Below are 17,808 nucleotides of genomic sequence, written 5' to 3' on the forward strand. Positions count from 1 at the left end.
GCTACCTATAGATCATTAACCAAGATCACTACTTCAAAAACAGTGAGGTATACGATAAAAAGTGTAAAATGTTATTTGTATGTAGAAACTAAATCTTTTCAAATTGCGTAATCTAAACCCCAATGTCCTTCTGAAGTTGGTAACTATGACTGCTCACATGGTATGCTTATTTGATATTTCAGTCATTGACCACCTTTTTCCGCCCGACTAATGACTGACGTATTTGTATTTTGTGGGCAATCATTTAATACACATTACTTACGCGCGTCAAAAAAATTAAAAAAACTGCTGTTTACTGTGCAAAAACCCTGCTGCAGTTATAACATAGCCCAAAAAATTAATTGCCCTAACCAGTTTAGCCCACCCTAAGTACTCGACCTGTGTCATTTGCGTCGCTTTCATATTACGGGACAATGCATGGCTGATACTCCAAGCAACACACCATGTTCTTAAATACCCTTCTTGTCGTCAGAAATGTTCAACACCTGTACACTTACAGTTGCGACCAGCTTCAGTGTGCTGTAGTTGTGATCATACTAAAGCACGAGCTACTTTCATAACTAGTTTAATGTGCCAGTTCTGGTACGTATTTCCCATAAACCTTTGCACATTGTGAATACGCCTTTTGGCATCTGCAGATTCTTACCCTGCATTTCTAGACCGCCCGACCGCCCGACCGATAGGCAGTTCAGGCGCAGTAAAGCGCCTCGTTTTACTACGTCACTTCCGTTTTTCGGGCTTCGGGCTTCGGGCCGAGTACTACGTCTGAAAAGTGGCCATGGAACGTGAACCCGGCGTAGCGCTTATATCATGTTTCAAAAGAACTGCACGTTAGTCAAAGCCTCACGATGCCCGCACCAACTATTCAATAGCAGAAGTATGTAAGAGTGGGAACATAACTCCCGGTTTTAAAAATCTTCAAGACAAACAATATAGCCCATGTAACTGCTACGAAATTCATTTTGCAGTCGTTCACATTGTAACTACAATCATTCATCGGCACCGCTACGACTTTTTAATATATAACACTCTTTTGGTTGTCATGCAATTTGTTATTTTTTAATGTTTCTGCATTTTACACAGTACATTACATTTGTTTTTACCCCTTTTAAGCTTTAGTTTTTATCGCATGACCACAGACAATTCTCTGTTCCGCCTCTTATCTCAACTATAGCGCTCTTTAAATCGTTTTCATTCAAATAAGTGCAAGAAGTAGACAATGCATTAACAAACTTAACCAATGCTGTATCACATAAAAAGCGGATCAAAAAACAGTGTAGGTTAAATTCTTGAATAAATATTCTTACCACTCAGCAGGGACTCGTACATTTACCATGCTAAATAAAGTGTTTGGAATTGTTGCTGTATTACAGGCAAGAAAACAAACTTTGAGTAATGTATAGGCTACTCCCCTGCGTCATGCTTATATGTCTATTTACAGGAGTTTGTCCCCGCACATGCTTTACGTAACGTTCTAACGATAGGCATCATAATGACGTCAAGTGCGAAAACAACAGTAAATTATAATGACAGATAAACTCAGACGTGGTTCAGCACAAGTAAGTTCGCTATACACACATGTTACCCTATAAGTTACATGTTGGTACAACAGGTTACAAAAACATTGGATGACGCTTGTAGTTGTAAATTTTATCCTGCGATAAAACATAGGAAATTCATGGACAGATTTAGACACACGAAGTTTGTCTAAGATTACTGTTATTTGCCAAGAAAAGACAACGAACGACAGCGTTTTTTTAATTCGAAATACAGACCAAAACATTTTTGTACAAACTAGGGATAAGTATTTTTTAAAAGCATACTTATGCCAACGTTCTGACCTTGAACATATACCATGCTACCTATAGATCATTAACCAAGATCACTACTTCAAAAACAGTGAGGTATACGATAAAAAGTGTAAAATGTTATTTGTATGTAGAAACTAAATCTTTTCAAATTGCGTAATCTAAACCCCAATGTCCTTCTGAAGTTGGTAACTATGACTGCTCACATGGTATGCTTATTTGATATTTCAGTCATTGACCACCTTTTTCCGCCCGACTAATGACTGACGTATTTGTATTTTGTCACACTCCCCGTCATTACAGTTCACGAGTGTGCCAACATATAGTTATGTTCAGTTGCTTCTAGATTCAAATTTTTGGCAAGGAATAAAACGGTCGTGTTCCTAAGACGCTTTCGTTGAAACAAATTGCGTTGACATTCATAACAATGGTTAACCCCAGAGTCAAATCTTGCCGTCACACATTTTTTGCATGACCTCCCTATTACAACCGATGGGGTTTGCTGAACCTAAATTGCCAAAAAAACTTTTGTCATGTACAAAGATAAAAAAAATTGTCATTTCTCATGTATGTATAATGCAATATATTTTCCGATAATTCTATATTTAGACAAACAATACAAACCTTAACAACTAATCGGTAATGTTATATTTCGCACATTTCTGACTCGGCAGCTTTATCGTTCTTAAACCTACATATATATTCCTTTCAAAAATCATGAAATGTAACTTCTAGTACAGCAGAAAGCTGCAATGTGGTGAAAGAACTAAATCATATTTATACTTCGGGTAGCTTTTTTTGGAAGGGGAGGGGGGTCTTTTTTCTGCAGAAAAAAATCAGGATAGGTACTCAATGTAACGCATCACGTCTTAATTAAAATACCATTTTTGTCGTAATACAAAACTGCTTCACACTTTAGCTTATTCAGGTCAAAACATACTGTTAAAAGTAGCTGACTTGTATGCGACCTCTGGCACATATTCCTTGTACAAACCCACATCTTGGTAAAAACCCTTTGCATTAACGGATTGTTGCCCCACACCTACATCTCGGTACACAGTCTCGTCTTTCGTTGATTTCCAGACAAGTTTTGGTCTGGTGAAACTGGCGTAGCCTGTCGCCATATTGTGTTTCAAAAATAGCATGTTTGACCAAAGCTTAGCGAGACCCATGAAAATAGAGTTGGAGCTCGGAATACAAAGCATGAAAGGCGCAATTAAATGTAGTAAGCAAAATAATTTTGTGTAGTTTAACTAAACAATATCGCTTGAACCAGTGGGTTCACAGTGTTTATAACGCCAGCACAGCACAGACATGGGGTATTCCAATAGAACCAAACATTTGGAAAACAGACACAATATAATATATGTGCAAAAAAGCCATAATAAGAAACAATATAAACAAACAAACATTATGATAAATTGATGAAAAAAACAACAAAACATCATCAAGCATATTGTAGTAATATGGATTCGGTCAAGGCTTCGGTTTACCTTTAAACTTGCTCATAATGTAACTGTATAGCAATCGCAAATTGGAAGAAATGCTCTTACCCAATTGCTTGGGTTGAATCTGAGCATAGCCTTCCCTAGTAGACGCGACGTAGCCCGCTAACTTGGTCGGCCCGTGCCACATGCCACGCCTCTTGCTCATTGCATAGTTTTGTGCTTTCACCATTCGGCGGGCAAGCGCAAGACCACGTTTCTGTTCAGTTAAAACTTGTGACAGTGGTTCGTACTCTACCATCCCATCTCTTAACAAGTCCATGTTGACGCATCGGTTGAAGGGCCACTAAACATAAGAAAATGCTTTGACTTTCAGGTAATCAAATAATGCAGTGTTTAACCATCCATTTTATTTTGGGCAGTGTATTTGATACAGCATCAACAATATGTCTTCTGAATACAATTTAACCTTTTCTGAAGTTGTTTAAATCCATGTCAAATACAAGCAGCAGCCACAAACAAACAAACAAACAGTAATTTACCTTGGGCGTTGACACCAGACAGTACAAACTACCATCATCCTGTTCTTCTTGGTCAACATGCCAAAGCTGAAACCACACCACAGCATTTTGCAACTTTTCCAGTTCTCTTTGTAGCTTAGTCTGCTCTGTGTCAGGCATTCTTAAACCAATCAACTTGATGGGAATAGCATTTAGGGTGTTACCTGCCATGCATTATTAGTAAATTATTATGAAGTGCCTTTAAATACACATGCATCGAATTATATAACGAACCTTCATTGACAATTGTTCGCAACCTCTGAAGTCGAATAATGGGGACATGTCTGATATAGATGGTTCCATCATGTGAAATTCTTGTGACACAACCTCGCAGAGAGATGTGTCTATTCAAGAATGAAGTGGGGATGTCAGCAATTGTTTTAAATTGTGTAAGCTAAAGAACAAGAAACATTACTTCAATACAGGAAAGTGTTTAAACTGTAAAATTGAAAAAAAAAGCATTTAAATGTAATTCAGTAACATAATTATGTTTAAATAAGTTGCTGATGCTGCCAGGTATATTTTATTGCTGGCAATGCCAGAAGGGCAGTATATAGCAATAATTATGTTTGTTGTACACTGTTTGTTGGTTTATTTACAGCTAATGGTTCTGACAGTACACAAATGACTAATGTATAATATCTCTTATGTCGAAAGGCCTTCTCTAGTCATCAAACAAGTCTTTGTTGTCAACATCTGATTACACAAACTGCAAATTATAGTTGTTATGCTTCGATGTGAACAAACAAGTAAATGTCAAGTCACATTTTGTCAAAAATTGTTTTTTTTAAAAAAAGTGCGAGAAGTAGCTAATCCAATAACAAACTTAACCAATGCTGTATCACATAAAAAGAGGTGTAAAAAACAGTGTAGGTTAAATTCTCGGATAATAGTTCTTACCACTCTTAGCTTTCTTCCAATGATTAAACATCCAACACCAAGTAGAACATATGGTGCTCTCTACAACAAAACAAAAGGAAGTTTTAAGTTTAAATGAAATGCAAAAGGTCTGTAGAATACAGCTACAACAAAATTACTTTAAATAGTCATTATTCACTTCTCCATCAAAATAGGACCTGTTTTTGTAAAGGAAATCGTATATTAGGTTAAATGAAAACGACACACACGAAGTTGATTGTAAAAAGGTTGGTATTGCAATGGTGTATTACCCTAAACCACTGCAAATTGTTGTCAATGACCGTTGTGAAATTATTATAGGAACGACTATATGGCGTTGAATCATTTCTTTCTAGTTGCAACAGTTGAAGGCTTTTACTGCGGTCCTTGTCAACCATCTTGTCAATTGAGTTTTAGGGGCAGATATTTTGCAGCAATGGTTACTGCCCATCACGATTTCTGTGCAAAGTAAACGATTTCAGGTTTTGTAACTGTACAACATTAAGTTCATTGTATTGCAACAACAACAATGGTTTTAAACTTGCTGGACGCGTTTTTAGTTATTGCTCATCGCAAAATTATTTTCTTTCTTTTTACGTCATAACATGCTTGAGTAACTGCGATGTTTTTGATATGCATCGATGCCTTTAACCCCGGATCTGGTTTGGCGGGAAATCTCTCTCTCATTTCCCGGGCAATTGCGTGGGCGTTTTTGTGAAAGTACATTGCGGCCCAGTCAGGTTTCTTTCTATGATAAGGAAATCGAGATGTCAGTCAGAGAATGCCAGGCTCTGTTTTCTCCTGGAGCATCTAAGAAAAAAAAGATTTCTTCGCCACCAGGCAAACAGGTGACTTTTGTAACATGCAACAACTATTTATACAATTGAATACGTTGCAACTTGCAATTGCTTAAGTGTTGTATCAGCAACTTGCTGCAAGGTCTTTTTCACTTTTGAAGGTGAGCATCATGGATATGTTTAATCGGAAGCCCAAAAGAAAGGCATCCCTTGATGCCTTAGAAGGAATATGTAAATCCAAAGGTAAACCACAAAATGGTGAAATAAACAGAGAGGAAAAACGCCCAAGAGTAGAGAAAGCTGCACACAGCAGCAGTGAAGAGTCAACTAACACTGACAAAGAAAACATCCAACCTGCTGCTAACCCCCTAAAAAATAACCACACTGAGGTAAGCTAATGTATAAATTTAAACCCAAAACTCTACCAACATGCATTTTTGTAACATTTTAATGACCACTACCTCCTTTGTTCTTTGAAGAACAATTAACATATTTTGTATCAAATCATGTTTACATTAAGTTTAGTATTTTTCAGGTAATTTCAATGTTGGTAGATGCCTTGCTTAGTTTTTTCTGAAACGTCAATAAATCTGTGATGTTGTAATGTTTACTAGCAAAAAGAAATTAAGAAGAATGAAACCACCAAATGTCGGGAGTGTCGACAACATTTAAATGATATAAAGTTGTTCCCTGGTGATCCTCCAGGAGCAGAAGAAGAGTTTGTTGTTCTTACCCATGAGTCTCTGGCATTGTTTGTGGGTAATGATGAAACTGGAAGACCACAACACAAGATTACAGGTTTTATTTTTAACACTTGATTTGAAAAAGGTTGCACTGAGTGTTTTTGTACTTAAATCCATGTTTGTTGTGTTTGTTTAGATTTTACTGTCTATGACAAAAGCACCCATGTTTGCTCATTTGACTCTGGATTAATTGAAAGAAATGTGGAGCTATTTTTTAGTGGAGTTATTAAGCCAGTGTTTGATGAAGACTCTAGCACTGATAATGGTGTTTGTGGAAAGAGACTGGGACCAATTAATGAGTGGTGGACTGCAGGTAAGCTTAAAATAACTCACATAACTTCACTGGTAAAACATATGATGCTTACTTACATGCCTTTAAGACACAATTGATTTGTTTTATTACGAATAAAAAAAAAATCATTTATTCATGTGATACAATTCGTGTTATTTTGATCTGTGACCAATTTTTTCAATGGAGTTCTATTATATAGTAATGTAAGATAATAATACCTTTTGTCACACAGCTGCTTGTATGTTTTAGAATAGTTGGTCATTTTATTCTTTGTTTTTTTATTTGTTATATAAACCTTATAAAAGCATGTACACATTTCAAATAAATAGTTGCCTGGTGTGCATAAAATATCAATGTTTTTCAGGGTTTGATGGTGGTGAAAGAGCATTGGTTGGTTTCTCAACTGCTTTTGCGGAGTATTACCTTATGGAGCCCTCGGTGTTGTACCGTGAGCATTGGTCTAGCGTACAGGAAAAAATATACATGAGTAAAAATGTCATTGAGTTCCTGTCTGAAAACCCAGCAGCCGCCTATGAGGACCTGGTAAATCGAATACAAACCACAGTACCACCTCCAGCTTTGGGACTTAACAAGTTTACAGAAGACTCACTGCTAAGACATGCACAATTTGTTGTTGAACAGGTAATCTAATCCAGTGTTTCCCAACCTGTGGGTTGTGACCAAAAGTTTTTTTCAGTCAATTGTTGCAAGTTTGACAAATTATGAGTCATGATTTGACTCTATCAGTGTTTTGTAGTTTTTTTTATTGTTTGTTATGTCAAAGCCACTATGTGACTTTTATGCTTGGGACATGAGAATATATACTAGTTAAAATAGAAATAGAGTTTAGAAATTAACCTAATGTTTTGTTGCAAAATGTTGGTAACATTATATAACCACATATTGAGTCACACAAAAGTCCCCGGATTAAAAATTGGTGGTTTAAACCTGATTGCATGATTGATCCCGCATGTACTTAGGAATCTTATATTTGCATGTTCTGCTCTCAACACGCATTGACAGTTTCCCAAACTTTGCAATATAATCTAAAGTTAAATATTATTCACTGGTGACAATAGTTGCGTGTGTCTGATTTTCTTTGCACATAAAACGTCTTCTCGTGGCGTCCGTGGGCTGCAAGTTTACACAATATGTCTTAGGTCGAGTCGTACGATTCGGCGAGAAGTGAAGACGAAGACTCGTTGCTTGGCACACCATGTATGCGGGATCTGATACACTTGGCCGGTGTAACTTTGGGTAAACGTAGAGCTGCTAGAAACAACGTCATAAAGGAGAAAAAGCATGTCAAGGTAATTACCAAGTCCTGTTTCTTTGTGTAATACCATTGCAAACAACAGTATTTGAGCATTTGATTTATTTTCTAGGCGTCTTCAACAAAAGCAACAACCACTGACTTGGTTGCCGAAATAATGGAGCAATTCTTCCAAGGAACCGTTGATGCATCCACAGGCAGCAAACTGAGAAGACGAAGGTACCAAGATTAGATTTTCCTAATTTTTGTGTGTTTTTTCCAGTTTGTTCAACGCACAATGCAACAAATTACAAAATAACCCATAAACAAAATTGCCTTTCAAGTAGGTATACATCTTGTCTACGTAAACTGACAGGTTTTGTTCTGTGTCGCAAACTGTTTTTCCCGCCTTTAGATGTGGGGTGTGTGAGGCTTGCCTTCGTCCAGAATGTGGCAAATGTGCAGCCTGTCGTGACATGGTGAAGTTTGGCGGCTCCGGCAAAGCGAAGCAAACATGCGTCCAGCGCAAGTGTCCAAATATGGGCATCGAGTTGGACGATGAAGTTGAAACTGACCTCGATGAGCCGGCGGCCCCTGAGCCCAAAGTATCCCCACACAAGGGCCACAAAGCGACCAAGAAAACCAAGGCCAAAGTTAGTTGGCCTGAAGAGTCTGTTATGTCGAAAGGTAAATTATGAATCGTTGCTTGTTATTGTGTGTTATTAGCAAGGCAATCTTACAATATTGCGTTGTATTTAACATAGAAAAATGTGATGTTTTTCCATGTCAGACAAGCGCGAGTACTTCGCGTCCGTTATGCTTGGCGATGAAACGTACGAAGTCGGCGACTGCGTCTCCATGTTGAGCGACAGCTCGGAAAAGAAACCGTTTATCGGTCGCCTGATCTTCCTCTACGAAGACCGCAGCGATGGAGAGAAAAAAGCGCACGTGAATTGGTTTCTCCGCGCATCTGAATCCGTGCTTCAGGAGGTTGCGGATCCCGCGGAACTGCTCTTGGTGGACGACTGCGATGACGATGTTGGTGTCGAGTGCATCCACGGGAAGGTGGAGGTTTTTCACCGAACTCCGCATCCGGATTGGCGAAATTTGGGAGGGGTCATGGACGACCGCAAGTTCCCCAAATGCGACGGGAATTCAACGTTTTTTTACCAAAAGTGGTGAGTACAGGTTTTATTGATAATTATAAATAGGATTATTACGCCAATGACCTATTCTGTATAGGTCTCTTTGCGATAGCATAAAACCATCGATGTTGTTTGGAAAACAATGTAGATCTTATAACCAATTTTTAACCATACTATTTCATTGAAACAAAAAAATACGTCACTACCCAGCATCAGCATATCATTTGTTTATCACCAACATGCATTTGCAAATATTATAATATTTTGTATGTGCTCAGGTACGACACTACCTGCGCTAGATTTCTTGATCCTCCCACGATCCCAATCCCTGATGATCCAGATTTCTGCGAGGCTTGCGAGCGGGAGTGGACGCAGCGTCGCAAACCAGTTCCAGTGGCAAAAGAGGAAATCCGCTCGGAAGGCGACAAAGTCTTCTACAAGAAAGCAACGAAGGACGGTGTTGAATATTCCATCGGAGACTCGGCCTACTTACCCGTGGAAGCATTCTCGTTCGAAAAACGGAAAACTTCGCAGAAGAAGCAGACGCCCAAGTCGGTCGATGACGTAGACGAAGATGAGTACCCGGAATATTACAGAAAAAGCAGCTACGTCAAGGGCAGCAACGACACTGTAGCCGAGCCATTCCGCATTGGAAGGATCACTTCGATTTTCTGCGATAACATCAAGAAACCGGGGTCCAAGATAAAAATGAAGGTGACCAAGTTCTACAGACCCGAAAACACCCACAAAATCCTAAAGTCGACGTACTTCTGCGACCTGAACATGCTCTACTGGAGCGACGAGGAAACGACCTTAAACTTCGAGATGGTTCAAGGAAAATGCCGGGTGGAGTGCGAATACGACCTCACGGTCGCCCCGTCCGAGTATTCGCGCAAGGGGGTCGACCGTTTCTACTTTAGCGAAGCCTACAACGCGAAGGAACGGGAGTTTTACAATCCTCCCACGCGTTCAAGACGTGCTGGTGTTAAACAGATGATCCAGGAGGTGACCGGAGACAAACCGAAACTTTCCAAACTCACAAAGATGACGAAAATCACCAAGGAAACAGCAAAGGAAAGCGAGATGGTGGAAGAGCCCGAACTTCCGTACAAAAAGCTTCGCACGCTCGACGTCTTTTCAGGCTGCGGCGGCTTATCGGAGGGATTTCACCAGGCGGGAATTTCCGAAGCGTCATACGCGGTCGAGCTTTGGGAGCCGGCGGCCCAAGCATTCCGACTCAACAATCCTGGCACGACGGTGTTCACCGAAGACTGCAACGTCCTCCTGGACATGGTGATGTCGGGCCACGAAAAAAGCCAGTGCGGCCAGAGGTTGCCCCAAAAAGGAGATGTCGATCTTCTATGCGGTGGCCCACCCTGTCAAGGCTTCAGTGGCATGAACCGATTCAACTCGCGAGAGTATTCCCGCTTCAAGAACTCTCTGGTTGTCTCCTACCTCTCCTTCTGCGACTACTACCGGCCTAGGTTCTTTCTTCTCGAAAACGTGCGAAATTTTGTTTCCTACAAAAACTGCATGGTGTTAAAGCTCGCACTGGCGTCTCTGCTGAAGATGGGATACCAGTGCACGTTCGGCATCTTGCAGGCCGGGCATTACGGCGTGGCACAAACCCGACGAAGGGCGATAATACTTGCAGCGGCACCGGGCGAGAAGCTACCTCTCTATCCTGAGCCGTTACACACATTTTCAACACGAGGTGGCAGCCTTTCTGCACAGATCGGTGACCAGCGTTACTCCAGCAACATTAAGCGACTTACATCGGCGCCGTTTCGTACAATATCAGTACGCGATACCATGTCAGACCTTCCCAAGATACCCAACGGTCACTCCAAGCTTGAGATCTCTTATCGCGGAGAGAGCGAAAGCCACTTCCAGCGTTCCATCCGTGCCGGCGGGTATCAGGCGGTGCTGCGCGACCACGTGTGCAAAGAGATGAGCCCGCTTGTCGAGGCGCGCATGAACCTCATACCCCGCATCCCGGGGTCTGATTGGCGAGATCTCCCCAACAAAATCGTCAAACTTTCGGACGGCACTTCCACCAAGCTTTTACGCTACGACTACAAGGACAAAAAGCAGGGCCGGAGTTCTACTGGTGCATTGCGGGGCGTGTGCTCATGCGCTGAAGGCAAGCAATGCGACCCCCTGGATCGACAGTTCAACACTCTTATCCCCTGGTGCTTGCCGCACACTGGTAATCGCCACAACCACTGGTCTGGTCTTTACGGCCGTTTGGAGTGGGATGGCTTTTTCAGTACCACCGTCACCAACCCCGAACCGATGGGCAAGCAAGGTCGCGTGCTGCACCCTGAACAAGATCGTGTGGTGAGTGTGCGGGAGTGTGCACGTTCACAAGGCTTTCCGGACTCGTACAGATTTTTCGGCAGCATCCTGGATAAACACAGGGAAGTGGGTAATGCTGTACCGCCACCTATGGCAAAAGCAATCGGCCTCGAGATCAAGAAATGTTTGCAGTGGAAAGAGGCTCAATTGGAGTTGAAAGCCTAAGTTTGAGACGTTACCGCTTGTCGAGCTAAATATGTTTCTACGTTTTGTGTTTGTTGCGTTGATTTCTGCCACAACTCTTCGCAGGGCAGCTTGGCTCGAAACAGCATCGCCCATTTCGCGTGTTAACAGTTTATTGTTGTAAAAAAACGATCCCACTCATCTTTTTTTTGTAATTCTACTAAGGGTGTGTTTGACAAAAGGCACTTCGCGATTCTAAACCCCTTTTTCTGTCATAGTACAGTTTTCGCACGATTGTTGGTACATGATATCGTATTTTCCTAAAAATTAAATTCTCAACGCGAGTTTTCGATTAGAGCTTCAATTCCTTGAAAGCACTTCTCTTATTTAAATGTTTCTGTCGAGTTTATTATGACGTTTTGTGTACAAACGTGCGCTTCGTAGCACATATTGAAACTCACGGTTTGGCTTCTGGCGAACACATTTCATTTGTCCCCTTACGTGTATCGCATTCACTGACATTTCCTTCCAAGTAGGATTATTAAAAATGGACATTTAGCAGAATGGTTTCATTGTTGTAAAGGTAACACATGTATTTTGGGGTATAGAAAACGAGTCTGCAGCTGCCTGTTTTCTACGTCATATGAAGAGGATTTCTTTGATATTTCGCATGTTGCCTAACAGTAGAAAAGCACAGTCTTAAATGCATGTTGGGTTTTGAAATAAAGCGTCTGCGGCAGGTGAAGTTATGCACACATGTTTTTTAACCTAAATCAGCTCAAAGACGCAAATGGAACGAGGGGTGCAGACGGGGGCCTCCTGATATTGCAACGTGTCTTTCTATTTCATAAAGTATGTTTGCACACGGACAATGAGACTGTTTTTACCTCGAGTATTTCTATTGTTTGCTCACCAAATCACATTAGTTTGTTACAATTCGAACACGCAAAGCAGACTTAATTAGCAGCATCTAAGCAAAAAACATTGAAACGCTGGAGTAGGCATTTTTACCAACTATCAGTGACGCTAATATAGCAAAGATACAAGAATGTCGAAATGCGAGTGGATTAAAAGAAACGCCCACTACCATCGAAAGATTCCAGACAGCGGCACGAAGATTAAGATGGAAAAAGGAAATATTGCACCGTAAATCAGCTGCTGTTTTGTTGACTTTTCAGAATTTTCTTAAAAGTATGGCGGAATTTCATTCATCTGATTCTTCTTCTGATGTTGTAGAAGCATATTCTATAAAACCATGGATTATTCTGTCCTTTTTTGAGATTTCTTCTTCAGTTTCCGAAGATTCGTCCTGAATCATAAGAAAATAAATTTCCTAAAATATGATGGCATAGTATTCTTATAGCCTATATCATGCACATTAAAGACAGCATGATCAGGGAAGTTCTACCACGTTAAGTAGTAATTTCTGTCATGATCTAAAAAAAACATTTTGCCCGAAAAACATATCACCGTATCACATCTTGTCCACGTCAAAGCAAGGTAGTTTGGAAAACTAAGAACCCAAGTCGCACATCGCTGTATCGTTACTCTTGTCGCTGTAGTTTCCTTTTCCATTTTACTCTCTTTCAGGTTGCAAACATGTATTTCTGCTGAGCTTGTTTTCGCCGCATCGACTGCGCAGATTTAATAATATTTGAACACTTTTTTACACAATTTTACACGTACAAACCTATATATATTTTGTCGCGTAAAGGTACAGCCATACGGATGTTCTTTAAACCCTTGTCTGTCGTGTATACGTGCGACCATTGGCCATCACGAATTGAATACCTGTCAAGCGACGTGGGCAAATTACCGGATCGACCTATACCACCAACAGCATATAAAGAACCTACGAACAAGATACAAGAACAAGCAAACAAGTGCTGAAAATCGTTCTACCTTTGTATGCAACAAGACTAAAATTTGATCTGCAACTGTCCATGGCAGTGAGCAACGTCCATTGACCGTTCGTATAACTTTCCATGCTGTTTAACCGTTGTTTATTATAACCAATGCCACCAGCAACGTATATGGTATCTGCAAACCGAAACATAATAAAATTATTGAAAACAGCTATCTTTTTAAGGATCGTACGTCTTAAGTTATGGAGATGTTTGTCTAAATTCGAAAACATCCATGTGCTATAAGTTAACTCTACAGCATGAAATGAAGAATAGATAGACAAAAACTTATTTCAAAAAACTTTTGAACAGTTGTCGTAACTGTAATAAAATGATGCTCCAGCCTTTTGACGTTTAATGTTCATCGGAGGTTCGTTTGTCCATCCGCCACCGGGTTCGTATGATAACACCTGGTTTGTCGAACAAATAGGATTCGAGTCGCGTCCACCCAAAATGTACAGCTTTCCGAAAGCGAAAAGGCAAGAGAAGTCGAATAGTCCTATTGAAAGATGTTCGCTCTGTAGGCACAGAAATCTGATGATAAACTTGTCTAGAAACTTTAACAAGTCGCACCCAACAATCAGCAAGCGACCAAAAAAGTTCACATACATGTTAATTATAAGGCAGAAAACTTTTGTTCCACTTTTTTGTGTTTCTGCCATGTTGCACTTATTACCGGTAGCATATGCTACCTCTGACAAATGCCTGCTTCGCTTCTCGCTTTAAAATTTATTTCGTACAGATCCACAGAATTACACGATATCACGCAAGATTAAACTTAATTTTACCTTATTGTATTCACTACAACGGGGAGTGTTGTTGGTTTCAGGCTTCGATCGAGTAAACGCAGACAATTCGCACTTGTATACGGAATAGTCATTGTTTATTACATACACAGTCCCAAGGTCCAATTCTGATCAAAACAAAGTTATAGAGCTATTTAATTCTGGAATATCTCATTATATTATTGCCTCTACACACACAACAATTTGAATAAAATAAACAAAGATCCAACCTGTATCCTGGTATGGCAAATACGGACTAAGAAAAGATATGACAACTTTGGATGCTTTCTTGCTGCTAATGACGAGATTCTACAACAAAAATTAACAAACACATCAGTGGATTCCTTTCATGTCAGTTTGGTTTGTTAAGATTTCTCTAAGACTTTTGAGTTTTCGAGATCCGTTTACAACAAAACTCGCTATCACTGCTTACTTCCTCTTTGTGGAGTCTTCTCAACGACGTGTCAGTAAATGAATCTTCATCCATCATTTCAAGTAACGAATCAAACTTTTCTTTTCTATCCTCAACATTGCATTTGGCCCATTCGATTATAAGTTTCATAAATTCATCAGATGAAATACGTCCCTAAACAGTATAGAGTTACGTTATAAGTGCAATACATGTAACCGCACAAATTTAAGCGGTTGCCGGTTAAAATATCAACGATATAAGTTTTGGCATAAAACGACAGCAGAAATAATACAATGCCACAAACTGTTCTTTTTTGAATGCAAAAGAATACAGGATTTCGGTATACCTGTATAAGTTTCATGAACTCTTCAATATAAGCTTTCTCAACTTTAACAACTTCGTCTGTTGAAATTGCCGAATATATATACCCGCTCCGTATTTTTTCTTCAGCTGTTCGCTTTAAAGATTCTTCTTCATATTTTTGACCGAAGAGCCACATTTCCACTCTGTTTTTGTTCGACACCAAACTGATCATGCTTCTTGCGATTTGACTTTTAAGTGCTAAATAAGACACAAGTTCAAAAACATATTTACAACAATTTGTGACGTAACTTTACCTTGTAAGCTTGGTATACACAAATAATCAGCTGTGGGAAGGAGATCAAGAAACTAACTGTCTTCCACCCACATTTCCTTCGTATAAATGAAATCGAGCACTAACGACATCATATCGTCCTTAATTCCAGTCACTGGACACACATTAGTGTACTTTTCTTTCATCTGCATAAAGATACAGTAAATTTCATACACGTTCCTTTAAGGTGGTAACAGAAAATAAATTTATAGGTCGAATAGTACAAAATTACTTTACTCATACCTCCGTGGTAAACACTTTTTGAAAAAACTCTGAGTGAACAGCGACCACGCATTTGTGAATGGTGAAATCCCTTGTACCGGTGGATATTATTGCGTCACAATGCGGCTTGTTTTCCAACCTATCCCTGCCGAAAGTTTATTCTCAGGTTAAAAAAACAACTTTTATCATTATGAAGGTATTGTGTTTCCTTTTCCTTATTGACTTGCATTTGGCGCTTGGTTCAATCAAATAAAAATACTGACGTCATACACAATGAAAAGGAAACAGTCGTGCACACCTTACTCAGCGGTGCACAACCTGCGGACGCTATTTTTTGTGGCCGGCACATTTATACCAAAATACATGCATTGGCGGCAGACGTTGCTCGTGAAACTGTTTTTTGAAAGGGTCTCAGGAGTTAAGCTTTCAATTAAGCCCATTTCCGTGTTTATACACATTCGTTCGCTGTAGCGAGTACTAACTGGTGCAGCCACCGCAACCGAGACAAAGCGCAACAATACGGATGGTGACGTCATAAAACATTAAAGCATATCGGTGAATTGCCATGTACGCATGTACAGTTGTCAAAAAGCTAAACAGTGGAATCATTCAGTCATGTCGCTAAAACCCAAAAGGTTGTTAAAACAAGAGAAAAGGGCGTTTAATCCCAAATGGGAAGTGGATTATTTTATGATGGAGACGTGACGTGCAAGAACAAGGCAGCCATTGAATACTTCGACATTTCATTAGATTGTAATATACGTAATTTGGCAAATGTAAATAATAAATAGTGCACATTTTTCAGGTATGGAATCATTTCCATTCCTTTCAAATAATGCTCACGTCAACTTGTCGTAATTATCAGGAGTATATCGTTGGAAAAGCAGTATATTCAGTGGCGGCCGTTAGACACAGTGGTGTGTGTGTTGCGGCCGGCAATAGTAAAAAGGTTGTACACCCCTGCCTTACGTCCTCTTTTAAAAGACTGAACAATTTCTTTGTAACTTACTATTTGTTTAATTGTGGCTCACCTGTTCAGTCGTTGACGAACAAAATATTCCAATTCAGTTTTGTTAGTTGTGTTTTGCAACTCGATCCCTTTAAAAAATGTCGCAGTATAAACGCAGTTGGTTCAGTTTTAATTCGACTTTACCTGTTTCTATGATGGTGTTTGGCCCGCAAAAGGGCATTTTCTCTGGCTTTCCTTTGTACAAATTGCTTACAAAACCCGATACCTCGCTATACGTTCCCGAAGGAAGGGAAATTGCGTTTTTGCTTTCTGACTACATAATTTAATCTGTAATCCAAAATAAACAAGTGTGTGTCCTTTAAAAAGGCAACTCACCTTTTCTAGAATGTTACGGAAGTAGTCAGTCGTTGTACCCAAAAGACATTTATGCGCCTTTGAAGATCCTGATCTTAATCCACAGTTTGTCGAATCGAGAGAAATTGTGAGATCGCAGAGATTGTTTGCCGTGTTTCTGTCACTAATAAATAAATTACGCACACTTGAAACTTCTACATAGACAACATTCCGAAGCAGAATCAAGAAACTACAACCCATTAAGTATGCAAATTTAGAAACGTGATTAGGTTCGCTATATTCGATAACATAATAACAACCAGTTGCGTTACATATGACAAAACGCGAGACCGTGTAACTGTTAAGTAGCAAATATCTGTGCTACGTGACGTGAAACGCTACGCGATGTGACAACTTTACTTTTCTAGTAGGTCCAGGAGGTTGTATTGAGTTCCTTCTGCTTGAACAAGTGTCTGCTGCCTACAAAACAATACTTTTAGCATGCAATACTAGGGAGCAACGATTAACAAAACATTTTCTTAACTGACCTCCTGACTATTTTATTCGAGGCACAAATGTGTACCTCGGATTTTTTTATCCGAGGTACACAATTTATTCTTCCAAACATTGCAACACGCAAAAAACACAACAATGTTAGACTCCAAGAGAGTTCAAATCAGTTTCAGCAATCGCAGCAGTAACATGAAATCTGCAGCTATACTACGTTACGTCCGATAAGCCAGGCTGTCCCAAAAAGTAGAAAGCGTTTGTGTAACGAAGAATTCCGCTGATTTTTTTGCCGTGCTGGAGCCCAGTACTTCCGACCCTGCGCAACAACTGTGGTACACAGCAGGAGAGTGAACCGACGACAACACCTACAGGACCGCTTTGTCACGACGGTATATCGTGTTCGTGTTCATGTCCAGGTGTGCGTGAAACCATTGCCGTTGTTTCTTTCTCGAAAAAGACTTTGGTGTTAAATCAAGCGTTCAGAGTTATGTTGTGAAGAGCGCGCAAAGTTCCGAAAACCATCGGTGGTGATTATTTGACTGCAATAACTTTTATCGCCATGTAACTCATAGCACACGTATAGGCGATGGGAAAACGCAATAACTACAGTTATTTAAA

At 39.9% G+C, this 17,808-nt stretch overlaps 3 protein-coding genes across 4 annotated transcripts; 1 reads left to right on the forward strand and 2 right to left on the reverse strand.

Moving 5' to 3' along the window:
* Nucleotides 1–2,945: 2,945 nt before the first annotated feature.
* On the reverse strand, nt 2,946–5,116 carry LOC145893776 (protein C3orf33-like). Its single transcript, XM_082982117.1, has 5 exons — nt 4,983–5,116; nt 4,714–4,773; nt 4,048–4,207; nt 3,796–3,977; nt 2,946–3,599 (listed from the first exon to the last, which is right to left on the reverse strand). The coding sequence occupies exons 1-5, from the start codon at nt 5,106–5,108 to the stop codon at nt 3,285–3,287; spliced, it is 843 nt and encodes a 280-aa protein (XP_082838243.1). The 5' UTR covers nt 5,109–5,116; the 3' UTR covers nt 2,946–3,284.
* A 235-nt stretch (nt 5,117–5,351) lies between these two features.
* On the forward strand, nt 5,352–11,928 carry LOC145893762 (DNA (cytosine-5)-methyltransferase 1-like). Its single transcript, XM_082982108.1, has 10 exons — nt 5,352–5,558; nt 5,669–5,896; nt 6,122–6,305; nt 6,387–6,563; nt 6,907–7,184; nt 7,703–7,852; nt 7,928–8,034; nt 8,210–8,481; nt 8,585–8,972; nt 9,218–11,928. The coding sequence occupies exons 1-10, from the start codon at nt 5,352–5,354 to the stop codon at nt 11,460–11,462; spliced, it is 4,236 nt and encodes a 1,411-aa protein (XP_082838234.1). The 3' UTR covers nt 11,463–11,928.
* A 440-nt stretch (nt 11,929–12,368) lies between these two features.
* LOC145907800 (uncharacterized) lies at nt 12,369–15,260 on the reverse strand. 2 transcript variants are annotated; one of them, XM_082994938.1, is made up of 10 exons: nt 15,139–15,260; nt 14,868–15,082; nt 14,543–14,695; nt 14,340–14,418; nt 14,113–14,237; nt 13,647–13,842; nt 13,323–13,460; nt 13,111–13,245; nt 12,891–13,054; nt 12,369–12,729 (listed from the first exon to the last, which is right to left on the reverse strand). In XM_082994938.1, exons 2-10 carry the CDS (start codon nt 15,054–15,056, stop codon nt 12,625–12,627), a joined length of 1,284 nt encoding a protein of 427 aa, XP_082851064.1. In that variant the 5' UTR covers nt 15,057–15,082; nt 15,139–15,260; the 3' UTR covers nt 12,369–12,624. The 2 variants fall into 2 exon arrangements, with proteins under 2 accessions (XP_082851064.1, XP_082851062.1); XM_082994936.1 differs by having other exon boundaries at nt 13,111–13,272.
* Nucleotides 15,261–17,808: the final 2,548 nt, after the last annotated feature.

The sequence above is a fragment of the Ascidia mentula genome, chromosome 1 (genome assembly GCF_947561715.1).
Source record: "Ascidia mentula chromosome 1, kaAscMent1.1, whole genome shotgun sequence".
Taxonomy (NCBI): domain Eukaryota; kingdom Metazoa; phylum Chordata; class Ascidiacea; order Phlebobranchia; family Ascidiidae; genus Ascidia; species Ascidia mentula.